At 43.6% G+C, this 17,984-nt stretch overlaps 1 protein-coding gene across 2 annotated transcripts in view; it reads left to right on the top strand.

Annotated features, from left to right (window-relative positions):
- The window catches only part of LOC129840235 (partitioning defective 3 homolog B-like), a 182,941-nt gene that overhangs the window by 104,096 nt on the left and 60,861 nt on the right, over positions 1-17,984 (top strand). For both annotated transcript variants that reach the window (XM_055907954.1, XM_055907955.1), the window contains 4 exons: positions 486-645; positions 5,617-5,752; positions 7,819-7,934; positions 13,025-13,069. In XM_055907954.1, coding sequence (XP_055763929.1) covers positions 486-645; positions 5,617-5,752; positions 7,819-7,934; positions 13,025-13,069 — 457 coding nt within the window. The remainder of the gene's footprint in view (positions 1-485; positions 646-5,616; positions 5,753-7,818; positions 7,935-13,024; positions 13,070-17,984) is intronic.

Below are 17,984 nucleotides of genomic sequence, written 5' to 3'. Positions count from 1 at the left end.
TATGTCTAGCGTTGTCTATGTTGGTTAGTTATCTAGGAGAGTCTATGGTTACCTGAATGAGTTCCCAATTAGAGACAGCTGATTTCGGTTGTCTCTGATTGGGAGCCTTATTTAGGGTAGCCATAGGCTCTCATTGATTGTGGGTAATTGTCTATGTAAGAACGTTAGTATCCTGTATGTTTGTGCACAACGTTTGTAGCTTCACGGTCGTTTTGTTGTTTTGTTGTTTTGTTAAAGTGTTTTTGTGTCGTGTTCATCTTCGTGTTATAATAAAAGAAGATGGCTTATTTTCCAAAAGCTGCATTTTGGTCCGTTAATCCGCCACACGATCGTGACAGTACCTCTCACGTGAAAACTTAAAAACACATTCAATGTGCATCCAATGTAGGAAAAACTCTGGGCCATTCCAAATCAAGTGATCAGGAAAAACTCTAGGCACTAATGCAATTCACTGACCTCTGCTTCTCTCCCCCTGGCTGTGACAGGAGAGCCAAGAGGCGGCTAGCCACCAGGTCCCAGACGGCCCCTCCGGACCCCCGGCTCTAGCTGCAGCTCTGGAGTCCCACCACCACAGCAACGGTCCCAGCCCCCAGCTGCCCAACCAGCCGCCCATGGTCCCCAACAACATCTACTCCAGCTTTAGAGGTGAGAGGACACAGTAGGGCCTGAACTAGAGAAGAGATGGACACACTCATACTGATGTTTGACTTACACACAGTCACACACGCAAACATTCACACTTGCCTTTTAAAAAAAATACATTGTACAGCGTCTTAATCACAGCAGTTATATACACTGAACAAAAATAAGAAAACGCAACGTGTAAAGTGTTGGTCCCATGTTTCATGAGCTGAAATGTTCCATACCCACAATTTTTTTTCAACATTTTGTGCACAAATTTGTTTACATCCATGCTAGTGAGCATTTCTCCATTGCCAAGATAATCCATCCACCTAGCAGGTGTGGCATATCAAGAATCTGATTAAACAGCTTGATCATTGCACAGGTGCACCTTGTGCTGGGGGAAATAAAAGGCCACTCTAAAATGTGCAGTTTTGTCACAAAACACAATCCTACATATGGATCAAGTTTTGAAGGAGATTGCAATTGGCATGCTGACTGCAGGAATGTCCACCAGAGCTATTGCCAGATAATTGAATGTTAATTTCTCTACCATAAGCTGCCTCCGTTGTTTTAGAGAATTTGGCAGTATGTCCAACCGGCCTCACAACCGCAGACCACGTGTATGGCGTCATGTGGGCGAATGGTTTGCTGATTTAAACTTTGTGAACAAGGACCCCCATGGTGGGGTTGTGGTTATGGGCAGGCATAAACTACGGACAATGAACAAAATTGCATTGTATCAATGGCAATTTGAATGCACAGAGATACCGTGTGTGTGTGTGTGTGTGTGTGTGTGTGTGTGTGTGTGTGTGTGTGTGTGTGTGTGTGTGTGTGTGTGTGTGTGTGTGTGTACACATTATATATACACTACCACTACTAAATGACTATTGTAGCTGGAAACGGCAGATTTTTAATGGAATATCTACATAGGCGTACAGAGGCCCATTATCAGCAACCATCACTCCTGTGTTCCAATGGCACATTGTGTTAGCTAATCCAAGTTTATCATTTTAAAAGGCTAATAAATCATTAGGAAGCCCTTTTGCAATTATGTTAGCGCAGCTGAAAACTGTTCTGATTAAAGAAGCAATAAAACTGGCCTTTCTTTAGACTAGTTGAGTATCTGGAGCATCAGCATTTGTGGGTTCGATTACAGGCTCAAAATGGTCAGAAACAAAGCACTTTCTTCTCAAACGTGTCAGTCTATTCTTGTTCTGAGAAATGAAGGCAAGTCCATGCGAGTAATAGCCAAGAAACTGAAGATCTCGTACAACGCTGTGTACTCCTCCCTTCACAGAACAGCACAAACTGTCTCTAACCAGAATAGAAAGAGTGGGAGGCCCCGGTGCACATCTGAGCAATAGGACAAGTACATTAATGTCTAGTTGGAGAAACAGACGCATCACAACTGGCAGCTTCATTAAATAGTACCTGCAAAAAAACAGTCTCAACCTCAACAATGAAGAGGCATCTCCGAGATGCTGGCTTTCCAGGCAGAGTTGCAAAGAAAAAGCCATATCTCATACTGGCCAATAAAAAGAAAAGATTAAGATGGGCAAAAGAACACATACACTAGACAGAGGAAGATTGTAAAAAAGTGTTATGGACAGACATGTCTAAGTTTGAGGTGTTCGGATCACAAAGAAGAATATTCGTGTGACGTAGAAAAAATTCAAATATGCTGGAGGACTGCTTGATGCCATCTGTCAAGCATGGTGTAGGCAATGTGATGGTCTGGGGGTGCTTTGGTGGTGGTAAAGTGGGAGATTTGTACAGGGTAAAGGGGATAGTGAAGGCTGGAAGGATATCACTCCATTTTGCAATGCCATGCCATACCCTGTGGACGGCGCTTAACTGGAGCCAATTTCCTCCTCCAACAGGACAATGACCCAAAGCACAGCTCCAAACTATGCAATAACTATTTAGGGAAGAAGCAGTCAGCTGGTATTCTGTCTATAATGGAGTGGCCAGCACAGTCACCGGATCTCAACCCTATTGAGCTGTTGTGGGAGCAGCTTGACCGTATTGCATTTGCATTTTAGTCTTTTAGCAGACGCTCTTATCCAGAGCGACTTACAGTAGATTGCATACATTTTATTACATTTTACATACGGAGACAAGGATATCCCTACCGGCCAAACCCTCCCTAACCCGGACGACGCTATGCCAATTGTGCGTCACCCCACGGACCTCCCGGTTGCGGCCGGCTGCGACAGAGCCTGGGCGCGAACCCAGCCCAGCCTGGGCGCGAACCCAGAGACTCTGGTGGCGCAGCTGGCACTGCGAAGCAGTGCCCTAGACCACTGCGCCACCCGGGAGGCCGTATGTTACGTAAGAAGTGCCCATCAAGTCAATCCAACTTGTCGGGTTTTATATTTGAGATTCTTCAAAGTAGCCACCCTTTGCCTTGATGACAGCATTGCACACACTCTTGGCATTCTCTCAACCAGCTTCATGAGGCAGTCACCTGGAATGCATTTCAATTAACATGTGTGCCTTGTTAAAAGGTCATTTGTGGAATTTCTTTTCTTCTTAATGCGTTTGAGCCAATCAGTTGTGTTGTGACAAGGTAGGGGTGGTATACAGAATATAGCCCTATTTGGTAAAAGACCAAGTCCATATTATGGCAAGAACACCTCAAATAAGCGAAGAGAAACAACGGTTCATTATTTTAAGACATGAAGGTTAGTCAATATGGAACATTTCAAGAATTGTGAAAGGTTCTTCAAGTGCAGTCGAAAAAACCATCAAGCGCTATGATGAAACTGGCTCTCATGAGGACCACCACAGGAATGGAAGACCCAGAGTTGCCTCTGCTGCAGAGGATAAGTTCATTAGAGTTACCAGCCTCAAATTGCAGCCCAAATAAATTCTTAACAGATTTCAAGTAACCGACACATCAACTGTTCAGAGGAGACAAAGGAACCGCTGCAAAGGAACCACTACTAAAGGACACCAATAAGAAGAAGAGACTTGCTTGGGCCAAGGGACAATGGACATTAGACCGCTGGAAATCTGCTTTGGTCTGATGAGTCTAAATTTGAGATTTTGTGTTCCAACCGCTGGGTCTTTGTGAGACGCAGAGTAGGTGAACGGATGACTTCCGCATGTGTGGTTCCCACCGTGAAGCATGGAGGAGGAGGTGTGGTGGTGTGGGGGGGCTTTGCTGGTGATACTGTCAGTGATTTATTTAGAATTCAAGGCACACTTAACCAGCATGGCTACCACAGCATTCTGCGCGATATGCCATCCAATCTGGTTTGTGCTTAGTGGGACTATCATTGATTTTAACGGGACAATGCCACACCTCCAGGCTGTGTAAGGACTATTTGACCAAGAAGGAGAGTGATGGAGTGCTGCACCAGATGACCTGGCCTCCACAATCACCAGACCTCAACCCAATTGAGATGGTTTGGGATTAGTTGGACCTCAAAGTGAAGGAAAAGCAGCTAACAAGTGCTCAGCATATGTGGGAACTCCTTCAAGACTGTTGGAAAAGCATTCCAGGTGAAGCTGGTTGAGAGACTGCCAAGAGTGTGCAAAGCTGTCATCAAAGCAAAGGGTGGTTACTTTGAACATTCTCAAATATATAAAATATTTTGATTTGTTTAACACTTTTTTTTGTTACTACAATGTTCCATGTGTGTTATTTCATAGTTTTTGATGTCTTCACTATTATTCTACAATGTAGAAAATGGTACAAATGAAGAAAAACCCAGCAATGAGTAGGTGTGACCAAACTTTTGACTGTGTGTATTTATATCATCACAGCTTTGAACCACAACATCTCCTCATGACCAACCACACACTACAAACATTATGCCTGCTGTTTGCAAATGTACCACGTCCTACATATTCCAACCCACTCCATTTCACTTTTATACTTAACTTCATCTGCACCTATTTATAGCGAGGGGGGTGACTCATTAGCCATGTTTTTCCCTCTACGTATCTCCCTCGCTTTCATGTGCAAAGTTCTGACCTTGGGATCATTATGCTGATGAAATGGCTTCTAAGTAGGCCGGATTTGCATACGGACTATTGTGCGAGCAGCAGAAGAGAGGACTACAAACTGTTTTACATTTATTCTTTGGCTTTTTTCTTTACCTCCCCGGAGAGTGCAGGAAGCCCACACAAAGCCTGTGCTTTCAGAGGGAAATAGAAATAGAAATACAGAAGGTACTTTTTGCCGTGGAAGTGTACGAGGTATTGTCATGTGTAGTAGTACCTAGTGGAAATGCTCGCAACGTTATATGGCCTTAGCTTTATCCACTGAAATTCCCGTACTGCTCAATTTGACACACTTGCTACATATCGCTGTAGCTTGTCTCTCTCCTACTCTAACGCACTTAAGGGGGTGTTTGTGTGCTGTGTTTGTGTGTGTTCTGTACATGTTTCATGAGGCGTACAGAGTGGTGTGTGCGCCAAACAATACTGTTTGGCTCTGTCAGATGATTGAGTGTGTGTATCACTGCATCACTGTCCTAGGCGGGCAGTCTTACAGACAGCTAGCATTGACACAGCTTCCAACGCAATGGCTGTATACCAAATGGCGCCCATCGGGCTCAGAAGTATTGCACTATATAGGAACTAGGGTACCATTTGGGACAATGCCTCCGGTCTCAGTGGCCCTTCATGAAAGTGATGACTGCTTTATCTCTAGCCAGAGGAAGATATATTTTTCCTCTTATAGCAGGACTATCACTTTTGCCACATGTGATCCTGTATTTACATGGTATAGACCTTCCTCATGTGTCTGAGATTTCATGTGTGCTTGACACGGTAGTATTAGAGTAGAAGTTGCCTGTCAGCACTGATCTAGGTTCAGCTTAACCACCCTCGATCCTAACCGTAGTCTTTAGGGCGATAGCCTCAAAACTGTCCTTAGATGAAACACTCCATCCTACTCTATTAAAGGCACTAGTCACTGGTGGAATTTCTGATTAATGTGTGTCTGTCTGTGCTGTTTGTCCCTATCCTCTCCCAATCCAGCTCCTCCCACTAATGGTGGCCACGCCCATTACGAGGAAGAGGAGGAGATGGAGGAGGATTTCCCCTCGCCTCCTTCGCCTGGCTCCGTGGAGGAGATGAACTCTAAACTCCAATACACAACACAACCTCACCGGAGGTAATTACACTGTGGCTCTGTTTTAATTCCAGACCAGGTCAAAAGTAGTGTGCTACATGGGGAATAGATTGCCATTTGGGACGCAGTCCTTAAAGGTCCTTTAAAGTTATTCATTGGTGTACATCGTAGCAAAACTTTCTGCAACGGAAAACGAAAACAAACATTTCTTATTGGACAAAGATAGGTCCAAGGTATGTCCCTCTGAACGGGGTACGGTAGTAGGTGCCGGGCGCACCAGTTTGTGTCAAGAACTGCAGCGTTGCTGGGTTTTTCATACTCAACAGTTTCCCGTGTGTATCAAGAATGATCTACCACCCAAAGGACATCGAGCCAACTTGACACAACTGTGGGAAGCTTTGGAGTCAACGTGGGCCAGGATTCCTGTGGAACGCTTTTGACAACTTGTAGAGTCCATTCCCCAACGAATTGAGGCTGTTCTGATTGCAAATAGGGGAGTGCAACTCAATATTAGGAAGGTGTTCCTAATGTTTGGAATAGTCCGTGTATTTAGCTTATGCTGTTGAACGCTGATATTCGGGATCATATTTAGAGTTATTATACCAGTAAATTTGTATTCTTGTGGGGAAAACGAATGTTGTAAACACGCTCAAAAGTCACATTTTGTTTTTTACAAAGCTATTTCACTATCATTATGGATAATGAGTTATGAATAATGTTGAGTGAGAAAGTTAGAGGATCAAAGGGCGGCAGGTAGCCTAATGGTTAGAGTGTTGGGCCAGTAACCGAAAGGCTGTTTTTGTAAATAAGAATTGTTTCTTAATTAACTGACTTGCCTAGTTAAATAAAAGTTGTTTAAATACCCCCCCCCCCCCCCCTTTTGATCTTTGATATTGGTAATTTTGACTAAATGTATTAAACTAAGTGAATTTGTCCAAAATGCTTATGACACCTTCAAATGGGGAGGACTAGATACGTAAAGTGCATTCATTTCTAAACGGTAAAACAGTTATGTACTTTCGCCTCGTATACTGTAAAACATTTGACCTCAAGTGAAATATTATCTTGCGTAGCACCCCTTATTTTCGACATATTCAACAGCGTTTAAGAAATATATTACCTTCAACAGTGTTATCTTGTGATCAAGCCATCAATATTTTGTTATTATTGGTGTCGTAAAAATGTTAGCTAATGGGTCAGCAATTAGCATGTTTGACATTTCAGTGGAAATACCGCTACTATCAGCTTTTTGATAAGCTGTTTAGCAAAACAAATATGTACCGAATTATCGTCACCTTAAAATGTTGTTCAATTACAAGATATATATCCGTAGATTTGTTTTTTTTAAAGAGACACCAACCTCGTATCCGAAGTATTTACTAGATAGTTGATTAGTTGGCTAGCCTTCTGGTTAAAAAAAAAAATGACTTGCCTGAAATCCATTAGCTATATTTCAGAGGTAAAAAGTTTGATATTAAATGATGTGTGGTCTGTTGTGCAGTCGAATTTTACAATATAAAGCGTGTCCCACAATATGTGTATATATATGACTTTTCGGAAACTCTTAAAACCTAACTCAACTTACATAAATTGCAATGAAAATCTTTAGTTGCAAAATGTACCGTTATTTTCCAGTCCATTTAAATGTTGAGCTAGAGGTGATTAAATCCTCTGTTTGAGTGTGTACGAAGTTAGGTGGTGTCCGATGTTGGGGGGAAATGATCTAATACGTTGGAACATGTGGAACATTTGTATACATGCTTGGAAATACGTTTCCCTTATATTCATTTAGGTGGCCCACTGCTGCTAAATGTTTCCCACCGGTACCAAAAATATTTTGTAAATGTTGTATAATAATTTTTACCAAGACGTGCTTTTAAATGGACTGTCTTTGGCTCAGTGGCTGGCAGTCTATGGAAACAGCTACAATGGTATTGCTCTAAATGCTAGTAGCATTACTATCCTTGCCACCACTGCTGGAAAATAAATAACACAAAGTATATTTACATAAAATACCCTATAAAAGAGTATACATTAAAATAGGACATGACAAAAGTACAGGATACAATGTTAGTAGTGTTGATTATAACTTTGTATTTTTTTCTCAGTGAGTGGAAACAGGCCCCCAAAATTCCTGAGGGTCACCACCCAGACACAAAGACCGCACAGCTACCCGGGCAGATAGACAACCCTCAGACAAGGAACTCTAAGAGCATGGACCTGGGTGAGCACAACTCATGCACACAGTGTTGCACACACACACAGTCCGATATGGAGGGATTTCAGTGCCAACAGAGATTGTATTTGAGTTCCATAGTTTTTAATTGGGTTTAAGATATTGAATTTGAATTTATAATTTTTTTATTGGATATGCACAAATTGAATCATTTCATTCATAAATCCAATATTGTATTTTATGATTGCATTCAGTTTAAAAATCACATTTCAAAAAATATTTATATATTGAATTTCAGTGTGGTAGATATTGCATTTATTGTCTGTTTCAAGTGTACAAACTATAATTTCAAGTTTACCAAAGTTTCGTACAGTGCCTTGCAAAAGTATTCACACCCCTTCGATTTCTTCACATTTTATACACATTTTACTGTGTAAATATATACACTGAACAAAAATATAAACGTAACATGTAAAGTGTTGGTTTCATGAGCTGAAATAAAAGATCCCAGAAATGTTCCATACCCACAAAAGAAGCTTACTTCTTTCAAATTGTGCGCACAAAGGGGTTTACATCCCTGTTAGAGCATTTCTCATTTGCCAAGATAATCCATCCACCTGACAGGTGTGGTATATCAACAATCTGATTAAACAGCTTGATCATTACACAGGTCCGCCTTGTGCTGGGAACAGTAAGTGGCCACTCTAAAATGTGCAGTTTTGTCACAAAACACAATGCTACAGATGTCTCAAGTTTTGAGGGAGCGTGCAGTTGGCATGCTGACTGCAGGAATGTCCACCAGAGCTATTGCCAGAGAATGTCATGTTAATTTCTCTACCATAAGCCACCACCTTATGGATTAGGGACTATTGAATTAATTTCTATTGACTGATTTCCTCACATGAACTGTCACTCAGTTAAAATCTATGAAATTGTTACGTGTTGTTTATTTTTGTTCTATATTTATATAGTACCAGTCAAACGTTTGGAGACACCTACTCATTCCAGGTTTCCAGGTATTTTTTTCTTAAAACCGCATTGTTGGTTAAGGGCTTGTAAGTAAGCATTTCACTGTAAGGTCTACTACACCTGTTGTGTTCGGCGCGTGTGACAAATACAATTTGATTTGATTTGAAATACAATTTGATTTGATATACAGTACCAGTCAAAAGTTTGTACACACCTACTCATTCAAGGGTTTTTCTTTATTTTAGTATTTTACTATTTTAGTGAAGGCCTCAACACTATGAAATAACACATGGAATCATGTAGTAACCCAAAAAATGTTCAACAAATCAAAATATATTTGATATTCTTCAAAGTATCCACCCTTTGCCTTGATGACAGCTTTGCACACGCTTGTCATTCTCTCAACCAGCTTCAGTCTTGAAGGAGTTCCTACATATGCTGAGCACTTGTTGGCTGCTTTTCCTTCACTCTGCAGTCCAACTCATCCCAATCCATCTACATTTTATATATTTTTTTAATAATAAAAAATGAATAACAAATAAGTATTAAGTATTCAACTTAACAAATCACATAAGTTACATGGACTCACTCTGTATGAAATAATAGAGGTTGACCTGACCCTTCCGCTGTTCACCATGCATGCAACATCTGTAAGCACAGATTCAACATTATTATCACATGGGTCCATTGGAATGGTCTTATAATGCTATGTTAACACATGCATTTGACCATGAAGGGTTTTTAAAATTATATTTAAACTCAGGCCTCGGTGTAACGCTCATTCCTTCAATGATAAACACGAATCCGACCATCACCCCTGGTGATACAAAACCGTGACTCGTCAGTGAAGAGCACTTTTTGCCAGTCCTGTCTGGTCCAGCGACGGTGGGTTTGTGCCCACAGGCGATGTTGTTGCCGGTGATGTGTGGTGAGGACCTGCCTTACAACAGGCCTACAAGCCCTCAGTCCAGCCTCTCTCAGCCTATTGCGGACAGTCTGAGCACTGATGGAGGGATTGTGCATTCCTCGTGTAACTCGGGCAGTTGTTGTTGCCATCCTGTACCTGTCCCGAAGATGTGATGTTCGGATTTACCGATCCTGTGCAGCTGTTGTTAAACGTGGTTTGCCACTGCGAGGATGATCAGCTGTCCGTCCTGTCTCCCTGTAGCGATGTCTTAGGCGTCTCACAGTACGGACATTGCAATTTATTGCCCTGACCACATCGGCAGTCCTCATGCCTCCTTGCAGCATGTCTAAGGCACGTTCACGCAGATGAGCAGGGACCCTGGGCATCTTTCTTTTGGTGTTTTTCAGAGTCAGTAGAAAGGCCTTTTTAGTGTCCCTAGTTTTTGCCTACCGTCTGTAAGCTGTTAGTGTCTTAACGACAGTTCCACAGGTGCATGTTCATTAATTGTTTATGGTTCATTGAACAAGCATGGGAAACAGTGTTTAAACTCTTTACAATGAAGATCTGTGAAGTTATTTGGATTTTTACAAATTGTCTTTGAAAGACACGGTCCTGAAAAAGGGACGTTTATTTTTTTGCTGAGTTGACATATTTTTTATTTTTCTCCCAATTTCATTTATGATTTTCTCTCATTGCTGTAACTCCCCAACGGGCTCGGGAGAGGCGAAGGTCGAGTCGTTCGTCCTCCGAAACATAACCCGCAAAACCGCGCTCCTTAACACCTGCCCGCTTAACCCGGAAGCCAGCTGCACAAATGTGTCTGAGGAAACACACTGAAGTCAGCCTGCAGGCGCCCGGCATGCCACAAGGAGTCGCTAGAGCACGATGAGCCAAGTAAAGCAGCCCCCTGCCAAACCCTCCCCTATACCGGGCGACGCTGGGCCAATTGTGCGCCGCCCTATGGGACTCCCTGTCACGGCCAGTTGTGACACAGCCTGGGATCAAACCCGGGTCAGTAGTGAACCCTCAAGCACTGCGATGCAGTGCCTTAGACCGCTGCGCCACTTGGGAGGCCTGACCTTTAGAAGACAACGGTTCCTGAACTTGACTGTCTAGTCCGTCTAACACTGCTCTGTGTGCATGCGTATGTGACTCCTTCACTCATATCCAACTTTTACCCTGAAATATTGCTCTAAGCAGCTTGTTTCCTCATATTAGCACCTGGGTGACCCTGTTAGCCTCTCTCTTTTATTTTGCTCTCACACTCTCTCACTCCCACCCTCTCTCTGTCTTTTCTTCTTTTCCCTCTTTTTTTCGCTCTCTTCTCTCGTTCTTCCCCCATCTCTCTCTTTTCTCAATCCCCCACCCGTCTCCCTCCCTTTCTCTCTCTTCTCTGTTTCAGAGTGAGTTATATCTTATTCTGTTAATAATTTTTGCCTGTCGCTGGTTTCCAATCCCAGTTCATTAGGGATGTTGATTGGGTTTCCCCTTCTGAACTAGTTGCACGCCGCTACTGCACAGTGATTGGCTTTTATTAGGAAGAGACCCCCCCGCATCCTACCCACTGCTTATCTTGTCTTTTTCTTTTTTTGTAATCTCTCTCTTTCCTCCTCGTTCTCTCTCACTCCCTTTCCGTCCTTCTTTCTCCTTTTCGCGCTCTCTCTGTACATCTTTCTCTCTCTCCCTTCTTTTTCCTCTCTGTCAATGCATCCACCTTTTCGTTCTCTCTCCATATTTCTCCCTCACGTCACCTTTCTCCTACTCTCGACCCCCTTGAGGTTGTTATCTGAGGATGGGGGAGCGTTACCAGAGGCATGGGGACTGTATGACACTGTGACCCTGTGCTGTGTGTCACATTTATAGGGATCATCCACTTTAATAGGGGGTAGTTTCCCATTTCCAAACGGGGGTTAAGCCGGGTGAGTCAAGTCTGAGGGTTTATTTTTGCACTAAGCAAAAAGTAATAAGCAATATAAGCGCTGGTGCTTAGCAGATGTTTTCTTATGGGGACTGTAGGGTGCACAAGCAAAACACGGGCTGCATCTCAAATGGCACCCTAACTTTTGACCAGGGTGTGTACTTCTACATCAATCTGCCTCATGCTACAAAGCTATTTATTCATATAGGGAATAGGGTGGCATTTAGGACGCACACATGACTTGTTTAGCGTTTCAAAGGTATCCGACGTTGGTTAAATGGGCTTAGCCAAGACTGTGGTCCTTTAACACTCACTCTCAAGTCTGTCTTAATGGTTGCACCTGGGCCCGTATTTATAAAGCCTTTCAGAGTAGGTGTGCTGATCTAGGATCAGTTTGGCTTTTGAAAAATCGTAATGGAATATAAGGTGGGAACTAAATCAGCACTTCTACTCTGAGGCACGTTTTGAATTCAGACCCGGGAGTTTTTCCCTGACCACATGACCTGATCTGACAGTAGTTGAGTCATGTATATGAACGCACACACGTGGAGAAGAGACAATGCAGTTCACTGAGCTGTAGTCATAATGAGCTCACTAACACCAGCAGCAAATTCCTGTCCCAGCTGCAGAATATTTATTTATGTGTGGGTGGGTGGGTGGGTGGGTGAGAGATTGTTGATGCTGCTCTCCGAACAGGGGGGGGGGGGGGATCTCTGTAACAATAGAAGCAGATTCATATGCACATTATTTTTAGCTTCGAGCCACACAGCTCACACACACACACACCGCCACCACGACCTTTTTGTGGCTACTGTATTTGAGGGAAAATGTAACGCGTGAAGCCAGCAAATATAACAGCCAGTCTAATCCATTGTCCCCTCTGTCGCAGCTGCATTTTCTCTCCCTCTCGCTCTTTTTTGTTTTTCTTCTGCTCTCTCGTTTCACTGCCGGGAGAAAGTTGACCTCATAAAATATGAAAAGGGATTATTTCAGAGAAATTGCAACGTAATGAAAACCTATTATTGTGTCCCGTGGTGCAGTGCCCCTCTGGCAGCTGATGCTGCTCCCTGCCTGCCTCCTCACTCCTGTTGGTGTGGATTAGAGAGAGGGAAAGACTGACGAGGGTGAGAGAGATGGGAAGGTGGGGAAATGGGGAGTGAAGGGGAGTGCCCCATTCTTGCCCTCCCCGCCCTCTCTCTCCTATACCATATCTCTCTTTCCCTCTCGCTCTTCTGTCCGTGTCTTGCTCCCTCTCTCTCTTTCTCCATCTCTGCTCAGAGAAAACAGACAAAGGCAACCCTTAAGGTGTTCCGATATTCACAGTGTGTGTGTTCTGTGTTTCAGTGGCTGATGAGAGCAACATGAGATCCCTGGCAGAGCAGAGACCAGGTGAAGGAACACGCTCTTCCCCCTATCCATATCCCAAACACACACACACACTCTTCAGACACACACAAACACACACCTTCTCAAACAAAGAAGGCGACTAAACATTGAAAAAAGGTATGGAAAATAATCATAATTTTCAGTCTGCTGTTAAACTGACCACATAACACATTATGACTTGTTCAGGACTCCTCTAACTCCTCTAATGGTTAAGGTAAGGATTGAGGGAAGGGGAAGCTGATCCTAGATCTGTACTTGGGGGGGAAACTTCACCCTGGAACGAACAAACTTCTTCGGGGAGATGCTTTGTGTCACTGAACCTGAGTTATGTGTTCTCCTTACTCAGCTGGAAGCAGCAGGAAGTGATTTGTTAAGCTACCTCTTTGCTCCGACATCCCTAGATTGCATTAGACCCGGTATGTTCTTTTTTTTGTCTTCTTTCACTTAAGTGAGAAAGAGGGTGCAGGGATTGAATGAAAGGCTTGAACGCACGCCCCCGGCAGACACGCGCGTGCACACACACACACACACAGAAACACACACACCTTAAATCTACCACAGCATAAACTGTTGCCGCATAACGACGACTCTACAAGTCCCACCCCCACAGTAAAGTACCACACTCAGCTTTCCCCACCCCACCCATACACTCAAACCTATTTTTACCCATATGATTTCCCTCAAAGCCCATTTCTGATCGGTAGTCACAATCACCCTTATGGGCTATGATAAATAAATAGATTCATTTTCTACATCAGCCTCTAACTGATGTGGAAGCTAATGCATATTGACAGGCTACACTGAGGCCGGTTTGCTGACGGGGCCGTATTTGACGTGGCCCCCGTGCATGATTCTTTAAATGGCCCCATGCTTCTTTATAGGCCTTGACATATTTCATTAGTAGGATGGTCTTTAAGAGGGGCTCTGCCTCCGGGTTTAATCTGGCTAAAACCGCTCTGTGTGTGTGTGTGTGTGTGTGTGAGAGAGCTACTCTCTTTCCTTCTATTTCTCTCCCTCTCTACTTCTATATTCCTGTCTCTCCCCCAACTCGCGCTCTCTCTCATACTATTTCTGTCTTGCTTTGTCTCTCGCTCATTTGCTTTTGTGATTTCTTACTCTCTTGTTCTCTCTTGCTCTCACTCTCTCAATACCTTCTCCATTCCTCGCTTTCTCTGTGCTCTCACTCTTTGTCTTCCTCACCCCTTTGTTTGTTTTACGCCCCTTGTTACTCCTGTTACTCTTCTTTCTTTGCTAGCTGTCTCTCTCTCTCTCCGGGGCTGTTGGTCTCTCTCCCGCTTAGTCTGTCCCCTCCCATCCCCATTTCATCTTCTCTTATTCTCCATACCCCAATTATCCTCCTTCCTCTCTCTTCCTCTGTTCTCACCCTCTCATCTTTCTCTCTCTTTCCTTCTCTCTGTGATTTCCTAGTGTTATGCGATTATAGGTAACATGCTCCATCCATCCTTTGAGCTTCCCCTACCAAATCATCATCCTTTCCCTTCTCTCCTGCTGCCCCTATATCTCCTTCGCTCTCTACCTTCTCATAGTTACCGCCTGAATAAGCCCGGCCTTAAAGCATCCTGATTTAGGTTATTTCTCTCTCTCTCTGTGTGTGTGTGTGTGTGTGCGTGCAAAGAAACACTAACGCGTAGACACATGCACCTGAGCAATACACATGTGTGTGACATAGAAAGAGGGTTAGCTCCAGTAATCCTCAGGTCCTCTGAATAGACAAGAGTGTGTGTATCAACAGCCAGAGGAGAACATGCTCGTTTAGGAGAGGGGGATAAATGGATGTTTGGAGGGAGCCTCTCTCTCTCCATCTCTCCGCTGTGGTCTCTGTCTCCATCTCACCATCTTCCTCTGGCTGTCCCCTGGCTCTTAACATCTTCCCCTGGCAGCTCTACTCATACACAGGTCTGGGAACGCTTCCAGCGCGCGCACACACACACACATACCACTTAGTAGCCCTGCGCACACACAGCTTCGAACAAATTTTGTCTCAGCTGTTTCAAGCGTTTGGTGCGTGCGTGTTGTGGTGTGTGTGTGTGTGCACGTTTTGCTCCACTGATGCCTGTGTTTGTTTCAGTTGGAGATGGGGGATATCCACCCACACTGAAGCCCTGTTAGATGCGGAAAACACTGGCTAGCTTCTGGCCCGCTGGGCAACTGGCAGTGCCCATTATTCTGTTTTGCCCCCTTCTGCAATTAGACTTTGAAAACATGTAGCCTTCCCTTCCCCCTGCCAACATGGAACCCTGCTTTGTTGTAGTTTCTATGTCTCTCTCTCTCTCTCTCTCTCTCACTCACTCACTCACTCACTCACTCACTCACTCACTCACTCACTCACTCACTCACTCACTCACTCACTCACTCACTCACTCACTCACTCACTCACTCACTCACTCACTCACTCACTCCCTCACTCACTCTCTCTGTTGTTGATTCAAGTTGAAAGTCACCATGTTGGGCTGATTTGAATGGATGGATCACTCTGTAGCGGGAAGGGCCATCTGTCTGTGTGCTCTGCCCACACTACATGCGTTGTGGTCCATCGCAGCGTAGTAGTGCATTTATTAAGCCTAGCTTTAACAAATGGTTAATGTCCCATCTCTAGTCCCTGCCCCCCTCTCCCCCTCCCATCCCTCCACGTGACTAATCCACTAAAGGTGAGTCTGTAATTATGAAATGGCCTTTTAAGTCCCTGACCATTATTAGAGCCATACGTCTAACTGAGCATATATGCAACCATAGGCTCCATCTATACATCTAAACACAATTACTGCCTTCTGCCTGCATCTGTGTCCCGTCCGGGGATGCATTGTTAGTGATTTATCAGAGTGCACTCGGGGAGCAGATAAACTATGATTGGTTGCAACGTTAATTGGAACTAAATTGTGATTGGTCGGGACCTTAATTGGACTGTACTTTGATTGGATGGAACTTTTGAGTTAAGTTAATTATTTCACAATAGACAAGGTAGTGGCCAATTACAGTTGAAGTCGGAAGTTTACATACACCTTAGCCAAGTACATTTAAACTCAGTTTTTCCACAATTCCTGACATTTAATCCTAGTTAAAATTCCTTGTCTTAGGTCAGTTAGGATCACCACTTTATTTTAAGAATGTGAAATGTCAGAATAATAGTAGAGAGAATTATTTATTTCAGCTTTTATTTATTTCATCACATTCCCAGTGGGTCAGAAGTTTACATACCCTCAATTAGTATTTGGTAGCATTGCCTTCCACAATCTTCCCACAATAAGTTGGGTGAATTTTGGCCCATTCCTCCTGACAGAGCTGGTGTAACGGAGTCAGGTTTGTAGGCCTCCTTGCTTACACACGTTTTTTTCAGTTCTGCACACAAATTTTCTATGGGATTGAGGTCAGGGCTTTGTGATGGTCACTCCAATACCTTGACCTTGTTGTCCTTAAGCAATTTGTCACGACTTTGGCGGTATGCTTGGGGTCATTGTCCATTTGGAAGACCCATTTGTGACCAAGCTTTAACCTCCTGACTGATGTCTTGAGATGTTGCTTCAATATGTCCACATAATCACATAATCTATTTTGTGAAGTGCACCAGTCCCTCCTGCAGCAAAGCACCCGCACAACATGATGCTGCCATTTTGCAACTTTGGAAGTATGCTTGGGGTCATTGTCCATTTGGAAGACTCATTTGCGACCAAGCTTTAACTTCCTGACTGATGTCTTGAGATGTTGCTTCAATATATACACATCATTTTCCGCCCTCATGATGCCATCTATTTTGTGAAGTGCATCAGTCCCTCCTGCAGCAGAGCACCCCCACAAACATGATGCTGCCACCCCGCGCTTCACGGTTGGGATGGTGTTCTTCGGCTTGCAAGCATCCCCCCTTTTCCTCCAAAAATAACAATGGTCATTATGGCCAAGCAGTTCTATTTTTGTTTCATCAGACCAGAGGACATTTCTCCAAAAAGTACGATCTTTGTCCCCATGTGCAGTTGCAAACCGTAGTCTGGCTTTTTTATGGCTGTTTTGGAGCAGTGGCTTCTTCCTTGCTGAGCGGCCTTTCAGGTTATGTCAATATAGGACTCGTTTTCCTGTGGATATTGATACTTTTTTACCTGTTTCCTCCAGCATCTTCACAAGGTCCTTTGCTGTTGTTCTGGGATTGATTTGCAGCAAAGTACGTTCACCTCAACGAGACAGAACGCGTCTCCTTCCTGAGCGGTATGACGGCTGCGTGGTCCCATGGTGTTTACACTTGCGTACTATTGTTTGTATAGATGAACGTGGTTCCTTCAGGCGTTTGGAAATTGCTCCCAAGGATGAACCAGACTTGTGGTCTACAATTTCTTTTCTGAGGTCTTGGCTGATTTCTTTTGATTTTCCCATGATGTCAAGCAAAGAGGCACTGAGTTTGAAGGTAGGCCTTGAAATACATCCACAGGTACACCCCCAATTGACTCAAATGATGTCAGTTAGCCTATCAGAAGCTTCTAATGCCGTGACATAATTTTCTGGAATTTTCCAAGCTGTTTAAAGGCACAGTCAACTTAGTGTATGTAAACTTCTGACCCACCGGAATTGTGACGCAGTGAATTATAAGTGAAATAATATGTCTGGAAACAATTGTTGGAAAAATTACTTGTGTCATGCATAAGGTAGATGTCCTAACCGACTTGCCAAAACTATAGTTTGTTAACAAGATATTTGTGGAGTGGTTGAAAAACGACTTTTAATGACTCCAACCTAAGTATGTAAACTTGCTTACTGTACCACTCTAAAACCTGTTTGTTTTGTTGTATCTGCCTCTCCTATACATCGCCCTATGAACACTAAGTTATTCTGTTTTCATCTGGTACAGCTCAAAGGTCAACACCCAAAGGTTGTGGTATTAAAATAGGTTTGAAGGTTTCCACCCACCCACGTT

This window comes from Salvelinus fontinalis, chromosome 41 (genome assembly GCF_029448725.1).
Source record: "Salvelinus fontinalis isolate EN_2023a chromosome 41, ASM2944872v1, whole genome shotgun sequence".
In the NCBI taxonomy this organism is placed as follows: domain Eukaryota; kingdom Metazoa; phylum Chordata; class Actinopteri; order Salmoniformes; family Salmonidae; genus Salvelinus; species Salvelinus fontinalis.
The sequence above is the reverse complement of the archived record's forward strand: the minus strand, read 5'-3'. Positions and strand labels throughout refer to the sequence as shown.